This window comes from Cynocephalus volans, chromosome 4 (genome assembly GCF_027409185.1).
Source record: "Cynocephalus volans isolate mCynVol1 chromosome 4, mCynVol1.pri, whole genome shotgun sequence".
NCBI lineage: Eukaryota > Metazoa > Chordata > Mammalia > Dermoptera > Cynocephalidae > Cynocephalus > Cynocephalus volans.
This window is the reverse complement of record NC_084463.1, coordinates 102,064,145-102,091,337: the sequence shown is the minus strand read 5'-3', so window position 1 is coordinate 102,091,337 and position 27,193 is coordinate 102,064,145. Positions and strand designations below refer to the sequence as shown.

General features: G+C 45.7%; 1 protein-coding gene across 1 annotated transcript in view; it reads right to left on the bottom strand.

Annotated features, from left to right (window-relative positions):
- CLPB (ClpB family mitochondrial disaggregase) overlaps positions 1-27,193 on the bottom strand; it is a 160,228-nt gene that overhangs the window by 128,999 nt on the left and 4,036 nt on the right. Inside the window, exon 2 of the mRNA XM_063093871.1 lies at positions 27,134-27,185. Within this exon, the coding sequence (XP_062949941.1) occupies positions 27,134-27,185 (52 nt within the window). The remainder of the gene's footprint in view (positions 1-27,133; positions 27,186-27,193) is intronic.

Genomic DNA, 27,193 nt, shown 5'->3' with positions numbered 1-27,193 from the left:
AATATCCGAGTCATGGGTATTCCAGAAGGGGAGGAAAATGGAGATTCCATTGAAAACATATTCAACAAAATAGTGGAGATGAAATGAGGCTAGAGACAAAAGTGCCTGGGATCCTGTCTGACCCATGTGGGGCTGTTACTGAGTCCTGGATCTGCCCTGAGAAGGATCTTGCCCCACCTGCTGGACTGTGAGCCCTTGAGAATTTCAGGGGCCTCCCCCAATTGTTTGTGCTTTACATCCTGTCCCTGCTCACTGTCCATCTGCAAAGGCTGGTCAAACACACCGACTTCCCAGGAGGCCTGGGTGCTATCACCCCAAACAAAAAGGCATTGAGATGGAAGCCTCAGCCCAGCCTTAGAGAGGATTCTTATGCAGCCTTCCTGGGCCTCCCATCCACATGAATGGTGAATCCTAGAGACCAGTCAGCCTGCCCAGCTGCTGCCTAGGGCTGTGCTCTCCTGCTGGGTAGCCTTTGGAGAATAAATAGGGTTTCAATCAACCAATCAATCAACGGGCCAGATTCTCTATCGGTACTCTGTGCCTTCTGAGTATCCAGCCGGTCCTGTGTGACTTGCTATGATAGAGGCATGAGAAGGAGGTGCCATCCACCTTGCTGTGATGGGACTCACAGCCTAGGAGAGGAGAAATATGCATGAAGCAACTGGGGAGAAAGGCAAGGAGGTGAACCACTAAACATGATACTGTATGGCTCAGACTTTAAGGCCTGTGGGAATTCTGAAAAGAAAGATCAACATGGGCTAGAACAAGCAGTGAACTGCAGTGAGAAAAGCACACACTGTGGGCCTCGGTTTAAATCACAGTTCTACTACTTACTAGCCATGAGGCCAAAGGTAGATACTAGATATACAGTATCTAGTACTCTGCCCCACATAGAGTCGATAATTAATAAATGACAGCTATTATTAGTCCGGGTGAGCTTTCTGGAAGAGGAAGGGCTTGAGGTGGGCAATGAAGCACACAGGATCTAGACAGACAGCAGGATAGGGCTGGGTTGGAAGCACTGTAAAGGCTCATATGTAGGAATGAGGGAAGTGTACGTTTGAGACAGTGAAAAGCCAAGTCTGATCAGAACAAGGGTTCTTCCTGGGAGAGAAAAAAGGCCATGCTTGGCTGGTGGGAGTGGGGGGTGAGGATAAGTCAGTGAGAAGCAGAGTTTCGGTGAAGATAGATAAGGAGTCTGGATTTGACAGTTTGTCTTTATGAACTTTGCGGATTCCCAATAAGCCAGGCAGAAATGGTTCTCCCTTTAGCTAGAAATGTCTCACTGAGCCTGGAAGAGTGCTAAGAGAAAACTGGGACCCCGGCAAGTGTCTCTTCTACTTCAGGCCTCACACCCTACTCATCCGTAAAATGAAGTGGTAGGCCACTTCCCAAGTGGGCAACTGTGGGCAAATTATTTAAGCAACCTGAAATTCTGTTTCATCATTTGTGAAATGGGGCTTTCAACTTGCACAGTTTTTGTAAGGATTTAGTGATTAAAGCCTCACATAATACCTTGACACAAAAAAGACATTCAATAAACATCAGTCACTATTGGTAATATTAACATTATTACAATTACTGAAAATAGTTTCACAATTGTTATTAAATTATTTCATAACATCTTTGTTATATATATAAATAATACACATAAAATTGAATTATAAGATAATATAAATATGACCAAGGTCAAGGATTCAGAACCCCATACTGGCCAGCTGCCAAAAGTAAAAAAAAAGTAATATGAATCCTTCCATGAACTTTTTGAAGGTCACTTGTATATATGGGTCCTTATTTTTATTTTTATTTTTTTAAAGATGACCGGTAAGGAGATCTTAACCCTTGACTTGGTGTTGTCAGCACCACGCTCAGCCAGTGAGCGAACCGGCCATCCGTATATGGGATCCGAACCCGGGGTCTTGGTGTTATCAGCACCGCACTCTCCCGAGTGAGCCACGGGCCGGCCCATATGGGTCCTTAAAAACAAAAAAGTGGTAAAACTAAGCATGACAGCTATGTGTGAGTTTTTCTGCTCACCCTATTTATCTTATGTTCATTAGTCTGGGAATCTCTAAATGCACACACTAAGAGCTTAAGAAAAATGTAAGGAGTAAAAATCCAGAAAATTCTGTCCATTACCTTAATTTATTTTGTTAATTGAGGTGAGGAGGGGAACCATATTCAAAACAACATCTACTCTGCACTGAGCATTCACTATGTGCTAGGCATAGCACTAAGTGGCTTACATGCATTTTCTCATTTAATTCTTCCAGCAATGTGTGTGACAAGGTAGGTCATCTATCATCCCCACTTTGCAGATGCAGACTGTAAAATGCGGGCAATTTCTCCAAGGTCACAGAGGTAATAAATGGCACAGCTGGGACTCAAACCTTGTTTCCCACACTCCAAAGTACTTACCACTGATTCCTGCCAATGATATGAAAGCCACTTAGGCAGATCCATTGACAGAATCACAGGGAGAGGATCACTGAATGAATACCTTAGGACAACTTTGGGCCTAGGATCCCTGCCCAGAAGGGAGGAGAATGAAGGAAGCAGGGTGGAGAAGGGCCTCAGAGCTCAGAAGTAAGATTTTCTGAGAAGGCTTTTCAAACAGGACAGGGGCAGAACAGGACCTGTGAGGCAAGCAGCATAAGTGAATAGTGTAAGCCTAGTAGTACATTAGCTTGACTGTACTCAGTATTCTTGGACTTCTCTCTGTTCCTCAGTTTCCAGGAAAAATCCTTGGAAATAAATTCCACTGGTTCCAGCCTTGCCAACAGGATTTCCATTACGGCCATGATTGAGCTGAGACTTCAGAGGAGCAGCAGCACTTGGGCCACAGCAGTGGGGGCAGGGAGACAGCCTGACAACTGCCCCTGCTTCTTGGCCCTGGGGGATTGCACATTTGTGGCTTACACTGCCTTGAGGGGCTGGACCATGCCCAAGAAGATGCCTGGCACACACAAATGGGTAGGCACTCAAACCGGTTCCTGATGTTTCTCAGCAACTGCAATGGTTGCTGACCATATCAGTCCCCTCCCAATTCCAACTCAGCAGCCACCCCTGTGAGAATAAAGACAAAGCTCCTTCACATGGCCATTGATGCCCTATAACCTCTGCTTGTACTAGGCTCCTGGCACCTTTTCTCTAGCTGCAGTCCCATCTTCACTTTTCACATTTTCAGGTCTTCACACTTGCCATGCTTCTTCCTCCCAGAGGATTTTAGCAAATACAAGTTCCTTCTGACAGGAAACCTCCTCTCACCCTTCTTTATCTAGGTAACTCTTCCTCATCCTTCACTTCGGAGCTCAAGCTTCCTCTGGGGAGCTTTCCTTTCCAGGGGAAATCTCGCTGTCTCAGGCTCTCATGATTCTTTGTACCACTCCCTTGCAGCATTTGTCACACTTGCAATTTCACATTTGTAGAATTAATGTCTGACGAGGCTTTAAGCTCCACCAGGCAAAGCCTGTACATACTTTTGGCTGACCACTGATCCACCTAGCACAGTGCCACACATACCAGACGCTATCTGCTGAATGAAGAAATGACTGAATGACTTCATTTTTACTTGTTTTTTCAAAGGGAGGTCAGTCCTTTGAAACCTATTTACAGGTTTATTATAACTATAATAACTACTAAAATTTGCTTAACCCTAGCATTTACAAAACACTTTCAACAATGTTCAATAAGTATTTGCTAAGTATTTACACGCACAGTGATGGTCTGATGCCTTCCAAAACTCATGGTATCGTGAGAGAGAGACAAGGAAACATAATCCAGCCCAATAGAGGGTGATAAGTACTCTCACAGAGCAAGTACAGGGTGCTATGGGAACTCACTGGTACTTGGAGAATCAGGGAAAGAAGATGTGATAGTGATGACCCAAAGGATGAGTAATTTTCCAGACAACAAGGGTTCACCTGCCTGGAACTCTCATGAGATCCTGGGAGGGTGATCAGACAGGTATCATCAAAGATATTTTACAGTCAAGGACACTGAGGAAGTTAAGAGACTGGCCCAAGGCCACACAGCCAAAAGGCAGCAGGACCAAGACTAGGGGGTCAGTCTTGAAACTCTGGGCTCTGTTCTGTGACATTCTCCGCCTCCCCTGTCACCCCACCAAGCCACTGCAGAAGGCCCTGGCTGTTTTCTGCTCATAGACTTGGCCAAATGCCTGACTCTGCTGGGCTTCTGGACAAGTGGCTGGCTGCTTACACAACTCACCTATCCACGAAGTTCAGGAAAAGCTGCTAAACCAATTACCTTCCATCACCAGGGAGTGAGCAAGCATAGACTCAGCAGATCACATACCTCAGAAAAGAAGCCAGGCCCTGGGCCACTCTGCAAAACTGCTTGCTGGGTAAAAGTCCTTGAGCAACTCTGGAGTTTCAATGTGTGATCTGGACCCTTCCAGAGGAACTCAGCGTTCTCTGCAGGGCTTAACACAGGGAACAGTATTTAAAAGTTCTCAGTGGAGGGGCCGGCCCGTGGCTCACTTGGGAGAGTATGGTGCTGATAACACCAAGGCCATGGGTTCGGATCCCCATATAGGGATGGCTGGTTAGCTCACTTCGGAGAGGGTGGTGCTGACAACACCAAGTCAAGGGTTAAGATACCCTTACCAGTCATCTTTAGAAAAAAAAAAAAAGTTCTCAGTGGAAACCCCATTAACAAGATTTGGAAACTAAGACTTAGAAAGGGAGGTTTGATGATTTCTTAATGGTTACACAGCCGTTTAGGAACTATGTCAGAAGTGGAACCCAGGTCTTCTACTCTAAAACTCTTCTAATTTTCTCTGTAACATCATGCTGCCTTCCAACATCCTGGCATTCAAGAAACCTGTGTGGGTTAGACCCTGGCATTCAAAAAACTGTGTGATAATCCTAGGAAGCTCTCACTGTAAGCATCAAATTACAGGAGTGATGCCCTTGAGGCCTTGACCTTTGGTCTAAGATAAAGGTTCTGTTTCAATTTGCTGCAAGCCACAAGGACATTTACATATTTACCAAATAAGAGAGCTAGATGTTTTGGTTGCTCTGATGCCATCATTAATATCTTCCCATCCGGCCAAAATGATACAACAATCGATAAACAGACAGCCTCTCTGAGGCCCTGAGACAGCCAAATGTATTTACCAGCCAGTGTTTTTGTTAATTAGATAAAATCCCTGGATCAATGTGCAGAACATTTACCTATGCTGTAGCTAAGCACATTCTGGACACCTCAATCCTGGCACATGGACAGCAAGTGCCTCAAGCCCCAAGCTGGGGCATCCAGGACAACCAACAATGCAAAGATAGATAAATGTGTTTCTCTCTCAACAAAGCCCAACCCTTTCTTCTTTCCTGAACTGTAAACCAAATCAGATTTTTTTCCAAAGCCACCTAGTAAACCAGTTTGGGCTGCTACGAAATTCTTTCTTTTCTAAAACAGTCAAACCAGAAATCAAAATAGGACATCAAAAGAACCTCCTAACTGATAATTAAGAGGTTTTTTTTTTTTTTTTTTTTTTGAGAGGCAGCATGTTATAAATAGTGGGAAGAGTCAGAAAGACCCATACACTTATCTGACCAATTGATATCTCCCTTGAATATCTCACTGGCATGTTAAATTCAGCATGTTCAAAACTGAACTCATACTCCTTTCCTCTCAACCCAGTCTTCCTCTGGCATCCTCATCTCAGTGAATGGAAATAGCGTCTACACAGATGATCACGCCAGTGAACTGAAATTCATTAACAATTTCTTCTTCCTAATCAACCATATCCAATTCTATTCATTTAATGATCCAACATTCATTCACTGAATACTTACTGAGTATCAGGGGCTATATCAGGCATTGATACCATTCTAAATGTCACCAAGTCCTATCTAGCTTACTTCCTCCAACTCTGCTACTGACAGCTTAGCCCAACTCACATCTTCTCTTGTCTGGGCTACTCCAGTTGCTTTTTAACCAGTCTCCCTGATCCACCATGACTGTCTACCAATCTGTTCTTCACTGAGCAACCAGAATGATCTTTTAAAATTACAAATCTACATCATGCCACCATGTCTATCTATCTGTCTCTCTCAAATACACAGGCTTAAAATTCCTCCATGGTTGCCCACTACTCTTAGGACAAAAATATAAATTGATAATATGGTCCATAGACCCAGTGTGGTATGGTCCTTGCATAACTCTCAATTTCATTTCACACCACTCTCCCCTTGCTTTTTACAATTTCTCAATTCCTCAATTTCTCCTCATCTTTTCTTAACTCAGGGCTTCCTTCCACCTGCTGTTCCCCCTAAGTGAACTTTCTTCCATCTTTCTCTTCATCCATCAGAGCCCACTTCAATCTCTTTTACTCGGAGGCTTTCCCTTACTGATACATACCCCCACCTCTACCTCTCCCATACTCAAGGCTGAATTCCCGAGGGTCTTGTATTTCATTTTTTTTTAAAAAAAGATGACCAGTAAGGAGATCTTAACCCTTGACTTGGTGTTGTCAGCACCATGCTCTCCGAAGTGAGCGAACCAGCCATCCCTATATGGGATCCGAACCCATAGCCTTGGTGTTATCAGCACCACACTCTCCCGAGTGAGCCACGGGCCAGCCCGTATCTCATTTTTTTAAAAAAAGGTTTTATTGAGATATAATTCATATACCATAAATTCCACCCATTTGAAAGCATACAATTCAACTGCTTTTTAGTATATTCAGAGTTGTGCAGCCACGACTACAATCTAACTCCGGAATGTTTTCATCACACCAAAAAAGAAAACACTGGATCCACTAGCAGTCACTCTCCATCCCTCCACTCTGCTCTCCCCACCCTTGGCAATCACTAATCTACTTTCTGTTTCTATGGATTTGTCTACTCTGGACATTTCACATAAATGGAATCATATAATATATGGCTGCTATAGCCAGAATGTTTGCATCTCCCCCCAATTTATGTTGAAACCTAATCCCCAATGTGATGGAGGTGGGGACTTTGGGAGGTTATTAGGTCATGAGAGTGGAGCTCTCCTGAATGGGACTTGGGTCCCTTATAAAGAGACCCCAGAGAGCTCTCTTCACCTTCCACCACGTGAAGACACACAGAGAAGATGGCTGTAAGAACCCAAATGCCCCAAGGGATCACACCGAGGAATGTAAGAACCCAAATGCCCCAAGGGATCAAACCCTGATCACATAAGTCCTTCTCGGCCATACCCCATCATGGCGCTGGTTGCCCTTCTCTTCCGTACTCTCCTTCCCGCCAGCGCGAATCGCACACTAATCAGCTCACCCCAAGCCCCATGCGGTATGCTAAGTAGGGATTGTATTTTAAGCCAATCAGCCTTCCCTAAAAGCCCTATGTATATGTGTGTGTGCCACCTAATAAACGATGGATCGTCAACTGTTGTCGACTCGTCCTTTCATTTGGTGCCAAACCCGGGACGTAGCTTCTCTCGAGCGGCGACACTTTTCGGATCACAGCGGCAACATCTTCCAAGTCGCCCCTCAGGGCTCCCTCGAGCTGTAACACTTTTCGAATCTCAGCGGCAGCACTTTACAAGTCGCCCCTCGGGAACTCCGTCCCGCCAGGACCGGCTTCCTTTCCACCGCTCACCATTGACGGTCCACCCTTGTCCATTCTTTTCGGTGCTGGCTTCTTCCACTCACCACCGGCTCATCATTAGGTAAGCCCCCTTTTCTAAAGGGCACTGGCCCTTTTCAGGCTACCACAGGGAGTCTAGATCATCCGGTAGCCCCTAACACCCATACCCACCCCACCACGGTCTTCATGACCACCACAAATTCCCAAACTATAACAGGTTCCAAAGCCCCGGTAAACTTTTACTTTCATTTTTGGAGGTTAAAAGCCCCATTCTGTTCTCTCCTTCACCCTCCTGTCCACCACTCTCTTCTCTCCATTTCCCGGGTCCGGGACCCGACCAGAAAATCCTGGCGCTAGGTTCCTTCAGGCACCGGGCTTTTGCCCTAGAGAAGTGGAGGTCTGAGTGACGACCCACACCTCCCTTCTCTCCTCCTGGTTCGTACCTGAACCTGCTGGGACTGACGTGACCTACTGGGGACGCCCTCTAGGATCCCGCCTTTCCCAACCGGCTGAAGGATCTGTCCTATCACTAAATCTCTGTCCGATTTCTGTCTAAATTCCCATTAAGAGACCAGAATGGGCGCTTCCTCCTCCTCCCTAGGGGACTCTCCACTTCAATGCCTTCTGAAAAACCTCACCAACCTTTCCCTCAGGCCGGATATTGAGCCCAAACTCCTCACCAAATTCTGTACACAAGATTGGCCTTATTATCCTTTAGATAATCAAAACACATAGCCCCCTGAGGGCACACTAGATCCTAACATTCTACGAGACCTCTTTTACTACTTCCAGCGCCTAAAAAAATGGAAGGAGATCCCCTACATCGAGGCTTTTCACCTCTTGGCTCAGAACCCCGCCCTCTGCTCCTCCTGTGCTCCCTCTCAAGTCCTTTTAGTCTGTAAACCCTCTTCACAGTCACCCCTCGATTCTTCCACCTTCGACCCTGCTGATGAACCCCCACCCTACCGACCTCCTCCTCTCCCAGTGCCTCCGGCGTCCGCTCCTCCTCCCCCGTCATCCGCGTCACCTTCTGCACCTCCTGCGCCATCCACTCCCCCGTCTTTACCCTCCCCTACTCCTGACCCACTAAGCCCCCCTTTCACCTGTTCCCGAGGACCTCCCCCCGCCCCTTTAACAATCGCCCCACTACATGAGGTAGCTGGGGCTGAAGGAGTAGTTAGGGTCCATGTTCCCTTTTCCCTAGCTGACCTTACAGAATTAGAAAAAAGACTAGGCTCTTTCTCTATCGACCCTACCCCCTACATTAAAGAATTCCAATGGATCCTGCAGGCCTACAGCCTCACACATCATGACATCTTCATGCTCCTAGCCAATACCCTCCTCCCTGAGGAACGCCGCAGGGTCTGGGATACAGCCCAAACCCATGCCACTGACACCCATCGTACCAATCCTAATCACCCGCCAGGCCCCCAAGCAGTCCCAGAACAGGAACCTAATTGGGATTATAACACAGCCCAGGGAATCCAGGCTCGAGACCGTTTTGCCTCTTGCTTAATAATTGGCCTCAAAAAATCGGCTCGCAAGGTCAATTTCCAAAAAATTCAAGAAATTGTCCAAAAAAAGGAGGAAACTCCCTCCGAGTTCCTCAATAGATTAACTCAGGCCTTTCAACAATACACTAACTTAGACCCCAACTCAGAAGACGGCCGGCATGTCCTTATGACCTATTTCCTGGCCCAATCCTACCCCAACATTAAAACTAAACTTAAAAAATTAGAGCAGGGTCCTGCAACCCCTCAGACCGAAATCCTGTCAGTGGCCTTCAAGGTTTTTCATAATCGGGAGGAGGAAAAAGAACGTCGAAAACAAAAGGCCGACCACGCCAACTTCCAGATGTTGGCCCGGCTTACCAAACCCCCTGGGCGCCCTCCCACAGCCTCCACCTCTAAGCCTCCACCTGGAGCCTGCTTTAAATGTGGAAAGGAAGGGCATTGGGCCAAGGCTTGCCCCACGCCCAGGCCACCCACCATTCCTTGTCCAAAATGCAAAAAGAAGGGACATTGGGGATCTAATTGCCCCCTCGCCTGAAGGGGTGAGGGACCAACTGCCCCACAGTCCCCCGAACCGTGGACACCACCTATGGTGGGCCTCGCTGAGAAGGACTGACGGAGCCTTGGGCCCTTCCCAACCATCTCTATAACAAAGCAAGAGCCCAGGGTATCCATGGATGTGGACGGCCACCCAATATCTTTCCTCCTGGACACTGGAGCCACCTTTTCGGTCTTAAGGGAATATAAAGGCCCCACCACCTCCAGCAGCTCTCCTATAGTCGGGGTAGGAGGTAAACAAATCTTTCCCCCAAAAACCCCTCTTTTAACCTGCTGCCTTCAAGGCACTCAATCCATTTTCTCCCATTCCTTTCTCAAGTCTCCATTACTTTGCCCCTGTCCTCTTCCTCTTCCCCCGTTTCCTTCCTCCTACCACTAGTTCAAGCCCAAGATCCTACTAATTCCACCCCTCCAAAGAAGTCCTTACCCATGCTAATGCACCCTGTTAACCCCACAGTTTGGGACACTGCCAGCCCTGCTCTGGCCCAGTGTTCCCCTGTACACATAAAACTAAAAGACCCCTCCAAATATATTTGTCAGGCTCAGTATCCATTAACCACAACAGCCCTCCTCAGGTTAAGCCCCATCATTCCAGACCTATTAAAAAAGGGGTATCTCCGTCCCACTCGCTCCCCTTTCAATACTCCCATACTCGCTGTACTCATTTCTCGGTTCTGGACTTAAAAGATGCCTTCTTTTCCATACCCCTGGAAACCGATACTCAAGACATTTTTGCCTTCACATGGACTGACCCCCTCTCCCGTCACTACAGGCCCTTCTAACAGCCCCTGCACTTCATCTTCCTGATCTAACTAAACCCTTTTTCCTCTATGTTCATGAAAATATGGGACAAGCTCTGGGAGTTCTAGGACAGAATTATGGCCCCTCCTTTGCCCCCGTAGCATACCTATCAAAACAATTGGACCCCACTGTACAAGGCTGGGCACCCTGTTTAAGAGCCCTGGCAGCGGGGCAGTTACTGCATACGGAGGCATCCAAATTAACATTTGGGGCACCTCTCACCATTCTCTCACCACATCACCTAAAAGACCTCCTTACCTATAAGGCTCTCCAATCCCTCCCACCTTCCAGAATCCTAACCCTCCTATCCTTGTTTCTGGAAAATCCTGCCCTATCCTTCACTACCTGCCCACCCCTAAATCCGGCTACCCTACTGCCTATACCAGATTCCCCCAACACCCCTTTGCACAGCTGCGTAGAAAGCCTTCAAAATTTTATACCTTACCGCTCTTCCGTCACTGAGGGACCCCTATCTCATGCTGATCTCGCATGGTTCACGGATGGGTCCTCATTCAAGGAAGGAAACACTCATTACGCAGGTTATGCCATAGTCTCCCTTGATTCGGTGATAGAAGCCCAACCTTTACCCAAGGGTACTACCAACCAGCAGGCTGAACTTATCGCTGCCACGCGAGCCTGCGTTCTAGCTGAAGGAAAAACTCTTAACTTATACACTGACTCCAAATATGTCTTTCACATACTTCTCTCTCATGCCGCCATATGGAAAGAACGCGGTCTCCACATTAATTGAGGCATCCCATTTACCTTGTAAATTAGGAGTCATTCATTGCAGATCCCACCAGAGGGATGATTCCCCAATCACTCGTGGGAATTGTAAGGCTGACCTCGCCGCACACACTGCGGCAGTGCACCCACAGACACAAAACCAACTTCCCATTCTTCCATACGGCTCCCAAGGTTCACAGACACCCTCTCAGCCTCAACCGCCTAATGATGATAAGTCCTCTCTCTTTCGCTTGCTCCATGACCTGTTTCACTCTAGCCCCCCAAGCTATATCCAGTTTTTACAAGCCTTCTTCTCAGTCACCCCATCTGACAAAGCCCTCTTACAAAAAATTTCCTCCTCATGCACAATCTGCCAGCGTACCAATCCTAACACCCCTCTCAAACCTGGGCCATACCCCTCCCACCAAGCCAGAGGTCTCACACCCACGGCCGACTGGCAAGTCGATTTTACACACATGCCTTCTGTCCGGCGCCTCAAATACTTCTTGGTGTTTGATGATACCTTTTCAGGATGGGTAGAGGCATTCCCAACATCCCATAAAAAGGCCTCCACCATAGCCCACTCTCCTTTCCCAAATCATCCCACGATTTGGGATGCCCACTTCCATTCAATCTGACAATGGACCTGAATTTACCACCCAGGTAATACAGAAACTCTCCCAGTCACTCTCTCTCCCCTGGCACTTACATTGCCCTTACCGACCTCAGGCATCCGGAAAGGTAGACAGAACCAACATAACCTTAAAGGACATACTAACTAAATTGTCTCTGGAATTACACCTTGATTGGGTCCATCTTCTACCTCTCGCTCTACTCAAGACCAGGGCTCTCCCAAAAAGGCCCTCCAATCTTTCCCCTTCTGAAGTCATGTATGGTAGGCCCCTCCTACCCCCGGGGATCACAGCAACTGAAGGACCCATACCACCCACCATGGCCTTACCCTTGCTCTCCCACCTTCGCACCGAGCTATGGAAGTACCAGGACTGGCTACTTCCAGATCCGTCACTTTCCAAAAATAACCTTTCACTCAGCCCAGGCCAAATAGTATTCTACACTTCCCCAGAACCCAAAACCCCCCTAACCCCTAAGTGGGAAGGCCCATGTCCTGTCATCCTTGGACTTCTCCTGTTCTTTTCATTTCACCCAGGGAGCTTTCAGGCCCCTCTGCTAGCTTCCCAGGGTCACCCATTTACACCTGGCAACAGATCTCTCATGCGACCACTCCTGGCGGCCATCCCCTTAAACGCTTCCCTTCCTCAACCATTTATAACCACATCTTCGCCCCACCAGGCTCTTTCTTCTGGTGCAATGGAACCCTCCTACCTCAATCCTGTCCAATCTTATTGTCCCATGCCTTGTCACCATCGTCCCTCAACTCACTCTGTACACCAGTTCAGAACTGTTCCATCTTCTTCATCCCCCCTCAAGGCAAAAAAGGGCCGCCTTCCTCCCGATCATGGTTGGTATTTCCCTAACAACATCAGCAGTCGGAGCCGGCCTGTCGGGAGGAGCCTTAGGACACAGTTTATGGGCGGTCGAAGACATAAATGCTAAACTTGAAGGGGCTCTGACCTCCACTGCCGAATCTCTTTCCTCTCTACAGAAACAAATTACCTCTTTAGCTCAGGTCACCCTCTAAAACCGTAGAGCACTAGACCTCCTCACCGCAGAAAAAGGAGGTACTTGCATCTTCCTTGGGGAAGAAAGCTGTTATTATATCAACGAATCCGGTCTAGTAGAAACAAACATCATCAAACTCACCGACTTGGCTTCCAGCCTACGAACCACATCCAGTTCTAACCCCTTTTCTTCTTTTATCTTAAACCCTATCCTAACTTGGATTTGGCCCATTTTGGGACCTCTAATCATTATCCTCATAACCTGCCTTTTCTTGTCCTGCATCATTAGGTTTCTTCAAACCCAAGTGGGAAAATCTCTAATCAGGCCTTTAACCAGCTTTTGCTTAGAAACTACCAGCTTCTAGGTACAGATGAACCCCCCCGCCTCATCTCGTGAGCACCTCAGCCGATGCTGAAGAGACACCACCTTACAGAGGAAACGCATTCCTACACGCCCTTGCCACCGACGCCTGGCTGCTCCCTCCAGTCTCCAACTACGAACAATGGAACCGGTGCATATTCGACTTGTGGCTTCAAGGAACGTTTATGGACTTTTCCCCTTTTGAAATTACTTGTTTCTCCACCCTCCTTTGGGGTTTCATAATGGGTATTAATGTACCTTCCTCCCTTTGCCCCCCCACAACACCCCAGTTCAGCAGGAAGTAGCTTGATGACTTCAAAGTCCCCTTTCCTAAAACAAGAAAAAGGGAGGAATGTAAGAACCCAAATGACCCAGGGGATCACACCGAGGAATGTAAGAACCCAAATGCCCCAAGGGATCACACCCTGATCACATAAGTCCTTCTCGGCCACACCCCATCATGGCGCTGGTTGCCCTTCTCTTCCATACTCTCCTTCCCACCGGCGTGAATCGCACACTAATCAGCTCACCCCAAGCCCCATGCGGTATGCTAAGTAGGGATTGTATTTTAAGCCAATCAGCCTTCCCTAAAAGCCCTACATATATGTGTGTGTGCCACCTAATAAACGAGCTCTCTCCGGTGGATCGTCAACTGTTGTCAACTCGTCCTTTCAATGGCCATCTATGGGCCCTCACTAGATACTAAATCTGCCAGAGATTTGATCTAGGACTTCCCAGCCTCCAGAACTGTGAGAAGTACATTTCTATTGTTTATAAGCCACCTGTGTTAGTCCATTTCTGTTGCTTATAACAAAATATAAGGAACTGGGTAATTTGTTAGAAAATGAAACATATATGAGGCAGCCGGGAAACTTGTGGACTTTCCTCTTGCCATCTCTTAAGGGAGGACCGCTGCTGCTGGCTGGTCGTGGGGGGTGACCGCCACTTTGCCCCTGGCAGGAGAGGCTGCCTCATTTACAGGCAACAGCTTTGAAGTGTGGAGCAGGAAAAGAACTGATTCTTAGCTGCAAAAGTGAGTCTCGAAACAGGGAACATGGCGCCAGGGCTGCTGTGGATGCAGCCAGGATCCCGGAGGCCGGGGCCGCGCTGAAGGCGGCCAGCTGCTCTATTCAGGATTCGAGGTTTCAGGCCGGCATTAAAGAAGATTCCTGGGAGCGCCCGAGCCGCGCCACGACTGAACAGCCCGAGGCGGCAGCAGCCGAGAACACGGAAGGCGACAAACCAGAGACAGAGAGCGAGCACCCGACCTGGCACAGCACTGTGAGTGACCCCCTGGCCCAGCTCTGTTCGGGGGGCGGATGCCCACCTGGCTCCTGCCTGCACCACCAGGCCACTCACCGCCCTGGTGCTGCCTCCATTTTCCCAGGTGCGGGCAGCTCCACCCTGCTCGGCCATCACTGAGCCCTCCCACTTGCTTGGCCTGGCGCAGGGCTTTCCGGAGCCTGTCGACCAGCCTCCTCTCCCACTCCCTCCCCAGATCTCTGGTGGGGCTGGTGGCGTGGGGCATCCCCGGCCAGTGTTGGGAGGGCAAGGAAGTACGGGTGGGCCGACTGTCACACCACCACACCCTGGACTCCGGCCCCCGGTAAGCTTCCTGTTACTGGGAGGCAGATACCATCTCTGCGGCCACCAGTTGGGAAAAAAGCCTAACGAATTTCTGGTTGGGAATAGTGTGGTAGGAGAGTTCCCAGGTCCGCTTGAACCTGCCGGAGAGCAGGCTGCAGGCGGGCGCTAGGTTCGGTTTATACTGGGGGGATACAAAGGTGAACAAGACCCGAAAAGATCTACACAGTGCTACAAAGGCACCCAGAGCCACCGGTCGTCTGTGCCTAGCAGAAACCTGGTAGACTTCCTGGGCGAGGCGGTGCCGAGCAGGGTCTTGAAGGCCCAGCTGATAGACGAGGGGTGCAGAAGACACTCCCCAGCCCAGCACAGTGCGCACAGAGGGGGGAGACGTGCGGCCAGGGAGGCGGAGACTCGACAGAAACCACACACCCGGTGGGGTCGCCACTGCACGATCTAACAGCCTGGGCCAGAGCACACGGAACGGGGAGAAGTCCTGTACAGGAAGTGAAAGCTCAACAGAGATCACACACCCTGTGGTACGTGATCCACCAGCCCAGCAGAGTCCAAGCTGACCAGAAAGGTGGCTCCCCGGAGAAGCCCAAGACCCGAGGCAACCACACACACAAGGTACTAGAGGCCAACTGAGCAGTCACGGAGGGAGCCATACCAAATTGGCAACCACAGCAATATCCTAGTTAGTCATTAGTCTCAAACCGGTGGTCTGTGCAACCCCCTGCCACAATGAATAAAAACCAAAAAAAAGATACCAGAAATACAAAAAATCAAGAAAGTACACCACCAAAACTTAATAAATCTCAAACTCTAGATCCTATAGAACAAGAAGCCCTTGAAATGACTGACAAGGAATTTCGAGTGATAATTCTAAGGAAACTGAATGAGATACAAGAAAACTCAGCTAGACATCATGATGAAATGAGGAAAAGTATACAGGATCTGAAAGAGGAAATGTACAAGGAAATCAATGTCCTGAAAAAAAATGTAGCAGAACTTGCTGAACTGAAGAAGTTATTCAGCGAAATAAAAAACACAACGGAGAGTTTAACCAGCAGGCTTGTCGAAGTTGAAGAGAGAACCTCTGAACTTGAAGATGGGCTGTTTGAAATAACACAAGCAGACAAAAAGAAAGAAAAAAGAATCAAGGACATGGAAGAAAATCTGAGAGAGATATCAGACAACTTCAAGCGCTCAAATATCCGAGTCATGGGTATTCCAGAAGGGGAGGAAAATGGAGATTCCATTGAAAACATATTCAACAAAATAGTGGCAGAAAACTTCCCAGGTATAGGAAAAATCACAGATCTTCAGATCCAGGAAGCTCAACGATCTCCAAACGTATTCAACCCAAAAAGGCCTTCTCCAAGACATGTCATAGTCAAATTGGCAAAACTCAGAGACAAAGAGAGAATCTTAAAAGCTGCAAGAGAGAAGCGTCAAATCACCTATAAGGGAGCCCCAATCAGATTAACATCAGACTTTTCATCACAAACCCTAAAAGCTAGAAAGGAATGGGATGATATTTTCAAAATACTAAAAGACAAAGATTGCCAGCCAAGAATACTCTACCCTGCAAGGCTATCCTTCCGAAATGAGGGGCAAATAGTATATTTCTCAGACAAACAAAAACTGCGGGAGTTCACTACCACACGACCACCCTTACAAGAAATCCTCAAGGGAGTACTGGGTTTGGTTCCTGAAAAATAACTACCACTGCCATAAAAACCCAAGAAAAATCTAAACCCGCTAGTGTAATAAAAATGGCATTCATGAAGAGAAAACAAGCTAACAAAAACACTATCTACAACCTAAGGAACCACCAAACAAAGAAAGCAAACAGTAAATCAGAAAGCAAGGAACAAAAGACACCTAAGACAACCAAACAACCAATAAAATGCTAGGAATAAATCAACACCTTTCAATAACAACTCTTAATGTAAAAGGCTTAAATTCCCCAATTAAAAGACACAGACTGGCTGACTGGATCAAAGAGGAGGACCCAACTATATGCTGCCTACAAGAGACCCACCTCACCCATAAAGATTCACACAGACTAAGAGTGAAAGGATGGAAAAAGATTTACCATGCAAACAGAAAAGAAAAACGAGCTGGAGTAGCTATTCTTATATCTGACAAAATAGACTTTAAACTAAAAACCATAAAAAGAGACAATGAGGGACACTACTTAATGATAAAAGGTCTGATCCATCAAGAAGACATAACAATCATAAATATGTAGTACGCACCCAATGTTGGAGCAGCCAGATTTATAAAACAAACTCTATTAGACCTAAAGAAGGAAATAGACACTAATACCATAATAGCAGGGGACCTGAACACCCCACTGTCAATATTAGACAGATCATCTAGGCAAAGAATCAGTAGAGAAACACAAGATCTAAACAAGACTCTAAACCAATTGGAATTGGCAGATTTCTACAGAACATTCCACCCAACAACTTCAGAATATTCATTCTTCTCATCAGCACATGGATCATTCTCCAGGATAGATCACATATTAGGTCACAAATCAAGTCTCAATAAATTCAAAAAAATTGGAATTATCCCATGTATCTTCTCAGACCACAATGGATTAAAACTAGAAATTAATAACAAACGAAACTCTGGAAACTATACAAACACATGGAAATTAAACAGCATTCTACTTAATGACATATGGGTCCAAGAAAAAATCAAGCAGGAAATCAAAAAATTTATTGAAACTAATGAAAACAATGATACATCATACCAAAACCTGTGCGATACTGCAAAAGCAGTATTGAGGGGGAAATTTATTGCATTAAACGCTCACTTCAGAAGAATGGAAAGATGGCAAGTGAACAACCTAACACTTCACCTTAAAGAACTAGAAAAACAAGAACAATCCAAACCTAAAGTTAGCAGACGGAAAGAAATCATTAAGATCCGAGCAGAACTGAATGAAATTGAAAACCAAAAAACAATTCAAAAGATCAACGAATCAAAAAGTTGGTTTTTTGAAAAGATAAATAAAATTGACAAACCATTAGCATGGCTAACAAAAAAAAGAAGAGAGAAGACTCAAATAACAAAAATTAGAAATGAAAAAGGTGATATTACAACTGATTCATCTGAAATACAAGGAATCATTCGAGACTACTATAAACAACTATACGCCAACAAATTTGAAAATCTGGAGGAAATGGATAAATTTCTGGACACACACAAGCTCCCAAAACTGAACCGTGAAGACGTAGAAAATTTGAACAGACCAATAACAATAAAGGAGATTGAAGCTGTTATCAGAAGGCTCCCAACAAAGAAAAGCCCAGGACCAGATGGATTCACAGCAGAATTTTACCAAACATTCAAAGAGGAATTGACACCGATTCTTTACAAACTATTCCAAAAGATTGAAACAGACGCAAATCTCCCAAACTCATTCTATGAAGCAAACATCATCCTGATACCAAAACCAGGTAAAGATACAACCAAAAAAGAAAACTACAGGCCCATATCCTTGATGAATATAGATGCAAAAATCCTCACTAAAATACTAGCAAACAGAATACAGCAACACATACGTAAAATTATTCATCACGATCAAGTGGGATTCATCCCAGGGATGCAAGGTTGGTTCAACATACGCAAATCAATAAATGTGATACACCATATTAATAAACTCAAACACAAGGACCATATGATCATCTCTATAGATGCTGAAACAGCATTTGATAAAGTTCAGCACTCATTCATGACAAAGACCCTCTATAAGTTAGGTATAGAGGGAAAGTATCTCAACATAATTAAAGCCATATATGCCAAACCCACTGCCAATATCATCCTGAATGGGGAAAAGCTGAAAGCTTTTCCTTTAAGAACAGGAACTAGACAAGGATGCCCACTCTCACCACTCCTATTCAACATAGTGTTGGAAGTACTAGCCAGAGCAATCAGAGAAGAGAAGGAAATAAAGGGCATCCAGATCGGAAAAGATGAAGTCAAACTGTCCGTTTGCAGATGACATGATCCTATATATCGAAGAGCCTAAAACCTCTACAAAAAAACTGTTGGAATTGATAAATGATTTCAGCACAGTAGAAGGATACAAAATCAACACACAAAAATCAGTAGCATTTCTTTTCTCCAATAGTGAACATGCAGAAGGAGAAATCAAGAAAGCCTGCCCATTTACAATAGCCACCAAAAAAAATAAAATACTTAGGAATTGAGTTAACCAAGGAGGTGAAAAATCTCTATAATGAGAACTACAAACCACTGCTGAGAGAAATTAGAGAGGATACAAGAAGATGGAAAGATATTCCATGCTCTTGGATTGGAAGAATCAACATAGTGAAAATGTCCATACTACCCAAAGTGATATACAAATTCAATGCAATCCCCATCAAAATTCCAAAGACATTTTTCTCAGAAATGGAAAAAACTATCCAGACATTTATATGGAACAATAAAAGACCATGCATAGCCAAAGCAATGCTGAGCAAAAAAAATAAAGCTGGAGGCATAACACTACCTGACTTTAAGCTATACTACAAAGCTATAATAACCAAAACAGTATGGTACTGGCATAAAAACAGACACACTGACCAATGGAATAGAATAGAGAATCCAGAAATCAACCCACACACTTACTGCCATCTGATCTTTGACAAAGGCACCAAGCCTATTCACTGGGGAAGGGACTGCCTCTTCAGCAAATGGTGCTGGGAGAACTGGATATCCATATGCAGGAGAATGAAACTAGATCCATACCTCTCACCGTATACTAAAATCAACTCAAAATGGATTAAGGATTTAAATATACACCCTGAAACAATAAAACTTCTTAAAGAAAACATAGGAGAAACACTTCAGGAAATAGGACTGGGCACAGACTTCATGAATACGACACCAAAAGCATGGGCAACCAAAGGAAAAATAAACAAATGGGATTATATCAAACTAAAAAGCTTCTGCACAGCAAAAGAAACAATTAAAAGAGTTAAAAGACAACCAACAGAGTGGGAGAAAATATTTGCAAAATATACATCTGACAAAGGATTAATATCCAGAATATATAAGGAACTCAAACAACTTTACAAGAAGAAAACAAGCAACCCAATTAAAAAATGGGCAAAAGAGCTAAGTAGGCATTTCTCTAAGGAAGATATACAAATGGCCAACAGACATATGAAAAAATGCTCAACATCACTCAGCATCCGGGAAATGCAAATCAAAACCACATTGAGATACCATCTAACCCCAGTTAGGATGGCTAAAATCCAAAAGACTCTGAACGATAAATGCTGGCGAGGCTACGGAGAAAAAGGAACTCTCATACATTGTTGGTGGGACTGCAAAATGGTGCAGCCTCTATGGAAAATGGTATGGAGGTTCCTCAAACAATTGCAGGTAGATCTACCATACGACCCAGCTATCCCACTGTTGGGAATATACCCAGAGGAATGGAAATCATCAAGTCGAAGGTATACCTGTTCCCCAATGTTTATCGCAGCACTCTTTACAATAGCCAAGAGTTGGAACCAGCCCAAATGCCCATCATCAGATGAGTGGATACGGAAAATGTGGTACATCTACACAATGGAATACTACTCAGCTATAAAAACGAATGAAATACTGCCATTTGCAACAACATGGATGGGCCTTGAGAGAATTATATTAAGTGAAACAAGTCAGGCACAGAAAGAGAAATACCACATGTTCTCACTTATTGGTGGGAGCTAAAAATTAATATATAAATTCACACACACACACACACACACACACACACACACACAAAACCGGGGGGGGGAAGAAGATATAACAACCACAATTATTTGAAGTTGATACGACAAGCAAACAGAAAGGACATTGTTGGGGGGGAGGGGGGAGGGAGAAGGGAGGGAGGTCTTGGTGATGGGGAGCAATAACCAGCTACAATGTATATCGACAAAATAAAATTAAAAATAAATAAATAAATAAATAAGAAAATGAAACATATAGCTTACAGTTTCAGAGGCTGGAAGTCCAAAGTCCAGGGAACACATCTGGTGAACGTCTTGGTGGTGGCGACAGTGACACCTCACATTGCCAGATGGTGGAAGCAGGGAGAGCAGAGGCTGCTCTTCACTCATTCTCGTTTTAAAGCCCTCAGAACCATGCCCATGACCACCATTTTTAACCCATTCACTAGGCATGGTTCTTACAGTCTAATCACCTTTTTAAGGCCCCACCTCTCAATTACCATAATAGGATTTCCCACCCTTAACAGTTACAGTGGGGATTTAAGCTTCAATGAGGATGGGGGGGGTCATCCAATCTACAGTACCACCCAATCTATGGTATTATATTATAGCAGACCAAATCAACCAAGATAGTGGCCTTTTGTGACTGGCTTCTTTTACTTAGCATGATGCTTTCAAGGTTAATCCATGTTGTAGCATATGTCAACACTTCCTTCCTTTGTAACGATGAGTAACAGTCTGATGTATGGTTATATCATATTTCTATTTACCCATTCACTGGTGAATGTACTTGGAGCTTTCCACTTTTTTGCTAACATGAACAATGCTGCTATGAACATTCATGTACAATTACATTAATGTACATGTTTTTATTTCTCTGGGGTATATACCTAGAGTGGACCTGCTGGGTCATAAGGTAACTCTACGTTCAACATTTTGAGGAACTGCAAAATTGTTTTCCAAAGTGATTACACCATTTTACATCCCTACCAGCAAAGTATGAAGGTTCCAATCTCTCCACATCCTCACCTACACTTGTTGTCAGTCTTTTTTATTACAGTCATTCTAATGGGTGTGAAGTAGTGTCTCATTGTGGTTTTGATTTGTATTTTCCTGACTTATGACCTTGAGCATCTTTTCATGTGCTTATTAGTGACCTATATATCTTCTTTGGAGAAATGTCTATTCAGATCCTTTGTCCATTTTTTAAATTAGGTTATCTTTCCATTGTTGAGTTATAAGAGTTCTTTATATGCTGGTATTTTGATACAAGTCCATTATTAGATACAGTATATGATTTGCAAAACATTCTCTCATTATGTGAGTCTTTTCATTTTTTTGATGGTGTCCTTTGAAGCACAAAACTTTTTAATTAATTAATTAATTTTTTTGGCTAGCTGGTATACAGATCAAACCCCAGACTTTGGTGTTATCAGCACCAAGCTCTTCCAACTGAGCTAAGTGGCCAGCTCTAAAATTTTTAATTTTGATGAAGTCCAGTTTATCTATTTTTTCCTTTGGTTGTTTGTGCTTTTGGTGCCACATCTAAGAAGGTTTAGCCTAATCTAAAGTTACAAAGATTTACTCCTATATTTTCTTCTATGAGTTTTATTGTTTTAGTTGTTACATTTAGGTCCATGACCAGTTGAGTTAATTTTTATGCATGGTGTTAGGTAAGGTTCCAAATGCATTCTTTTACATGTGGATATCCAGTTGTCCCAGCACCATTTGTTGAAAAGACAAATTATTCTTCACTTTTGAGGCACATAATTATAATTGCATAATTAGTCATCCGGCTTCGAGGTAAACCACAGTACCAAGAAGACAGGGAGTCTTGTTCACTATTCTATCTCCAGCACTCAGCCCAGTGCCTAGCTCCTAATAATCACTCATAAAAATTGGTTGAATAAATTAATAATTTTATTATCAGTAATAACTCTGCAACTCTATGGGTTATAAGTGTCATTTCCACGTTACTTATTCTCACAGAAGTCAGATAATTCGTGCCATGTTTTGCCAGTTCTCAATTTTTGACTATGTCCTCCTTCCTCACCAAGAGGAACATGAGTTTCTCCAAGGCAAGGACTATTCCTCCTTCCTCATTGTATTGCCATCCTCCCTCCTCCAAATTCAGCTCAGGGCTATGAACAGAGCACAGGCTGGACAGATGGGCAACTGAGAGTCAAACAGACAGTCAATCAACGCCCCCCATGACCAGGTCCCTACCTATCTCCAGTGCCCCCTGGCATCAGACTGTGAACCAGCAATAGCAAATAGTGTGTAACTTCCTGCCAGGGTGTTCCTTGCCTTGGTGCTACCTCTCATGCTGTCCCTTTTGCCTGAATGCCTTCCCCTTCTATTTGCTAAGCTCTACTGATATTTTAAGTCTCCACTAAGGTGCCATTTCCTCTAGGAAGGCTTCTCTGATTCCCTAGGCTGGTTAGGGGCATCTTTTGGGCTCCTGCAGCCCCTGTACTCTCTGTCTTATAGCACTGAGCACACCGTTGCCACAGTCTACCCCAGACTCTGTCATCAAGGGCAGAAATCATGTCTAGTCAGGTGTCTCCTGTGCCAAGCAGAGGACCCAGCATATGGCAGATGCTCAGTAAATGTTTGTCCAATGAACAAATGAATCCTGGAAAGAAAGGGTAGGAGGCAGAGGTGCCAGACTGATGTGATGCCACCAGGCTTCCTTCATCAGAGACCGTTCAGGCTGATGAACAACCGATTGAAGTACTCAGTAGTCAGTAGAGAGGCCCCAGCTGGGAGAAGAGAAGTGGGTAGAGGTGTTATCTTTCACCCAATTTGCTCTGAAGGAAATGTGATCTCCATTGGGGGAGAACAGGAGGCCTCATTCTTCCCAGTCCTGATAGTTGCTCAGATAGCTCAGCCTGAGCCTGGACAGATGTGCCTTAAGGCTGCCCTGTGCCCTAGGTTTCAGGTGAGCAGTTCCTGACTGGAGAAGCCAGGCTCAGGTTTGGGCTATGCCCAGGAGCAGGGCCACCTGCTCACACTGCTGACAGGCAGGAAAGGGGCCAGGCTTCTACTTCTGAAAAGCCAGTGCTGGATGAGCTTACAAGGTTTAAGTGCCTCAGGGGAAAAGGAAGGAAAGAGGGAGAGATCCAGCCTACTTCTGATCTAGCCAATGGGAGTATGGAAATAAGACTCTCGACTGCTTGCTCCAGTTATACTGAAAAGTCAGTAAAAAACACATAAAGAAAAAAAAAAAACACTAAAAAGTAAACGAGTTCTGATTGTGCTGGGGAACAGGGTAAAAGACAGTAAGGAAGTAGACCTTGTCCCTGCCCTTGGGGAGGCACACGATCCAGTAGTTTAAGGCAAAGTCTAGCTCACAAACTTCTTAATAAATACAAAGAGCAAAGTGTGGCAAGTGGCAGATCGTACCCTGCCTCTTTAGCCAGGCAGCCCACACCACACACAATTAGCCAGCTCCCTGTAAAGTAGGTCAACAGTGCCCACACATCAGGGCTGCTGTCCGGAGCTGTTGGCTTGATGGCCTCATACTCAGTGAGGATTCCTGATGTGCTCCTGATTCGGTCAGCATATAAACCTCACTGGTTTTCCTGTTTGTCGACTGACTGCCTCCTCAGTCTTGACATTCAGCCCTGCTTCTCCAACCTGACCTCCAACTTCTCTTCCAGAAAAGGATTCCCTGCTGCTACAGGCTGGCATGACCTTCCTAGATGACCCTCATATCCTTCTACATCAGAAGGGAGGTGTGGGGCAGGGCCAGAAGTGAGCAAAGGAAGAGGAGATCATACCCAGCTGGGAGAAATCGATGAAGGCTTCACAAGGGATGCAGCACTTGAGCTGAGCCTTAACAGCTAGTAGGATTTAAGCAGAAGGTGATGAACACAGAGTTAAGAGGGTGGTCTGTGTGGAGGGCCCGCATGCAGGGCCCAGGGACTGCAGATTCCAGGGTGTCCTTAAAGAGGAGGATGAAGCATCTCTTCCTGAGCAGAAGAGCCTCAGGCTGCTGCCCTTCACTGTTCAGAGCTCTCCCAAGGCTCTGGGGCTAGGAACAGGAGCTGGGGTAGGTCAAAAAAGAGAGGCAAAGGGAGGCACAGTACAGAAAGGGTAAGGGGGAAACAACTGTAGAGGACAATATTGTTCACCAGGTCTGATTTTTATTCCAAATACTGATGTCATTGACCATACTGATGTCATTACCTAGCCATGTGTAAATTATGTGTAAATTTTTTTCAAAAAAATTAAGAATGGGATTTTATTCTGCTATAGACAGATCTGTTGGGAAAGCTAACGGCCAGGACACACAAAGGAAGGAATAAAGAGTAGTATGAAGCATGTTTGCAGGGTCTAAGGCACAGAAAGGCTGAATGAGGACCTGCTTTCTAGCAAGGATGGTCAAGCTCTCCTCACCCCCTCCTCCCCCAGACCTGGCTCTGTTAGCAGGAAGAATTGTAATTGGCGGGTGACATGTCCGGTTCCTTGAGATCACAACCTGGAGCCCAGTGGAAGCCCACTCATTCTTTCACAAGCAAGAACTGCTTTGGGTGAGGAGGGAGAAAAGGATGTCTTCACTCAGGCTTTCATCACCTCCAATCTGTCTTACTGAAACAGGCTCTTAACAGATCTGCCCTCAGCCTTTCCCCAATTCAAACCACCTTTCACCCATCTGAAACAGCCCTAACCAGGTCATTCCCCTGCTCAGAAACCTCCTGTGTCTCCCAAGTGCTTGCAGGGTGAAAGTTCAAAGCTCCTTACCCTGGGCATGGCAGGCCTCACTCACTCCAGCCTTTTCCAAATCACCTTCCCTCTCTCCCTACACCTTGAACCCAGCACCAATCCCACCTCGGCAGCACTGACATGTTCCCCGGACCCAGCGGCCAGCCAGCATCTCCTAGTTCCTGCCTTTGCTCAGCTTGTTCTCCTGCTCTGTGGTTCTATATGAGACTGGGGCTGAGGGCATGGTCTGTGCCTTGCTCGTCTCTGACTGCCTCACATGGAGTCAGCCTGACCAAAGGAGGTGGAACAAGAGGAGGCAGGAGAGAAGCAGGCTAGAGACTGGGGACATACATGAAAGGTCCCCATAGATAACAGTCCTCACAGGCAATAATGAATGTTTCGAACAATTCTCCAAGTCACACATACACCATAAGTTCAATCATTTCTGTATTCTTTGGGCAGGTGTATCTGAAAGAGCTAAGATAATCAGCTGAATGGAATAGCCTCCTGAGGATGATGGAAAGGCAGACTCACAGCATTGCTCTCTGCAAATGCGCTGCCTACACTGGGTTAGCCAGGGGAAAGGAGCAGCCTGGCAGCCTTTGGCAGTTACCAACAGGTGATTCCAGGTTCAGCAAGGGTGAGTTTCTGCCCCCCTCACTCCCTTGTACTGCAGCAGAATGAAGTGAGGCTCATCTTTTTCTGGGGAAATGAAGATGCTGCACATAGCCTGCAGTTATGAATGGCTCTTATAAGACATCTGTGCTTGGTTTTTAAGATGCATCATTGCATGTTTATTAAACTATTGCTCCATCATATTTATTTGGCTACAAAACAACTCTCAGCCCATACTTCCAAAAGTGGTTTATTAAAACTAAGCCTTGAACATTAATACTCAAAAGCACCCTTGAGAATCAATAATAATGTTGCAGATAAAATGAAAAGGAATCAAAGCAGTAAGTCTTGGTGGGGCTGTGGCTGCCTTTCAACACTTTTTTGTATGTTCAGGCAGCTGGAGTGGGAAAGAGCACCACGGGTCCATGGCACTGGGTGCAGGAATAACTATCCTAACACCTATATAAAAAAATAAAATAAAAATGTGTATGTGATCGCAGGGAAGGGGGGTGTCCTATGGCCACCGAGATCTATACAAAGGGCCCAAACAGGCCAAGGTTAGGCCTGGTGGGGTTATTAGTTTCAGCAAAAATAAAACACCTCTGCCCCTATCCAATAGCCCCATAACTGATGCCCTGTGTTGGCCCCATTCTGAGCCTCCATCCTGGACACAGACTCTGCCCTGCCCCTGGCACCAGACTGAGTCCTGAGTTGAGTCCTGCTCCTGACCAAGAACAAGCTTTAAATCCAACCTGTGAGTGGTCCCAGGGCACCAGCTGAGCCAGTGAGGCTGCAGAAATACAGTCTGTCCCCCAGCAGGGGCCCAGCATGGGCACCCAGCCCTGCAGGCAGGCCCTTTTAGCCCCAGAAGACCTTCCGGCAGAAAGGTCTCTTCCAGCTCCCTCCCAAATCCCCAAGCTTCTCCATGTCTGGCCACTTGCACCCCATCCAGGCAGCAAGCAATAACACATGGCTACTTCCACAGAGAAACAAGAACAAATTGGAATATTTAGAGAAGAACCCACAGGATATAGAAGGCACCCAAACCAACCCTATGAAGAATAAAACAGCTGAAGGATTCAGGGATGTTTGGGGGTTGACTACCTACCTTAAATATGTAAGGGTTGACCAGGGCCAAGGGAGACCAGGTGACTCAGTGACTACAGGGAAGTCACAGAGGACAGTTACCAGCTTAGGGTGAGGATTTCTGCCATAGCTGAGTCATCACATGAGGAAGGGGTTTATCCTACTTAGCCCCTCCTGTTGGGGACAGCAAGGCCTGGGGCAGAACACTCACCTGCTGACTTCTTGCATGTTGTTGGCACGAGCAGCTTCCATCAGGGCTGCATCTGAAAAG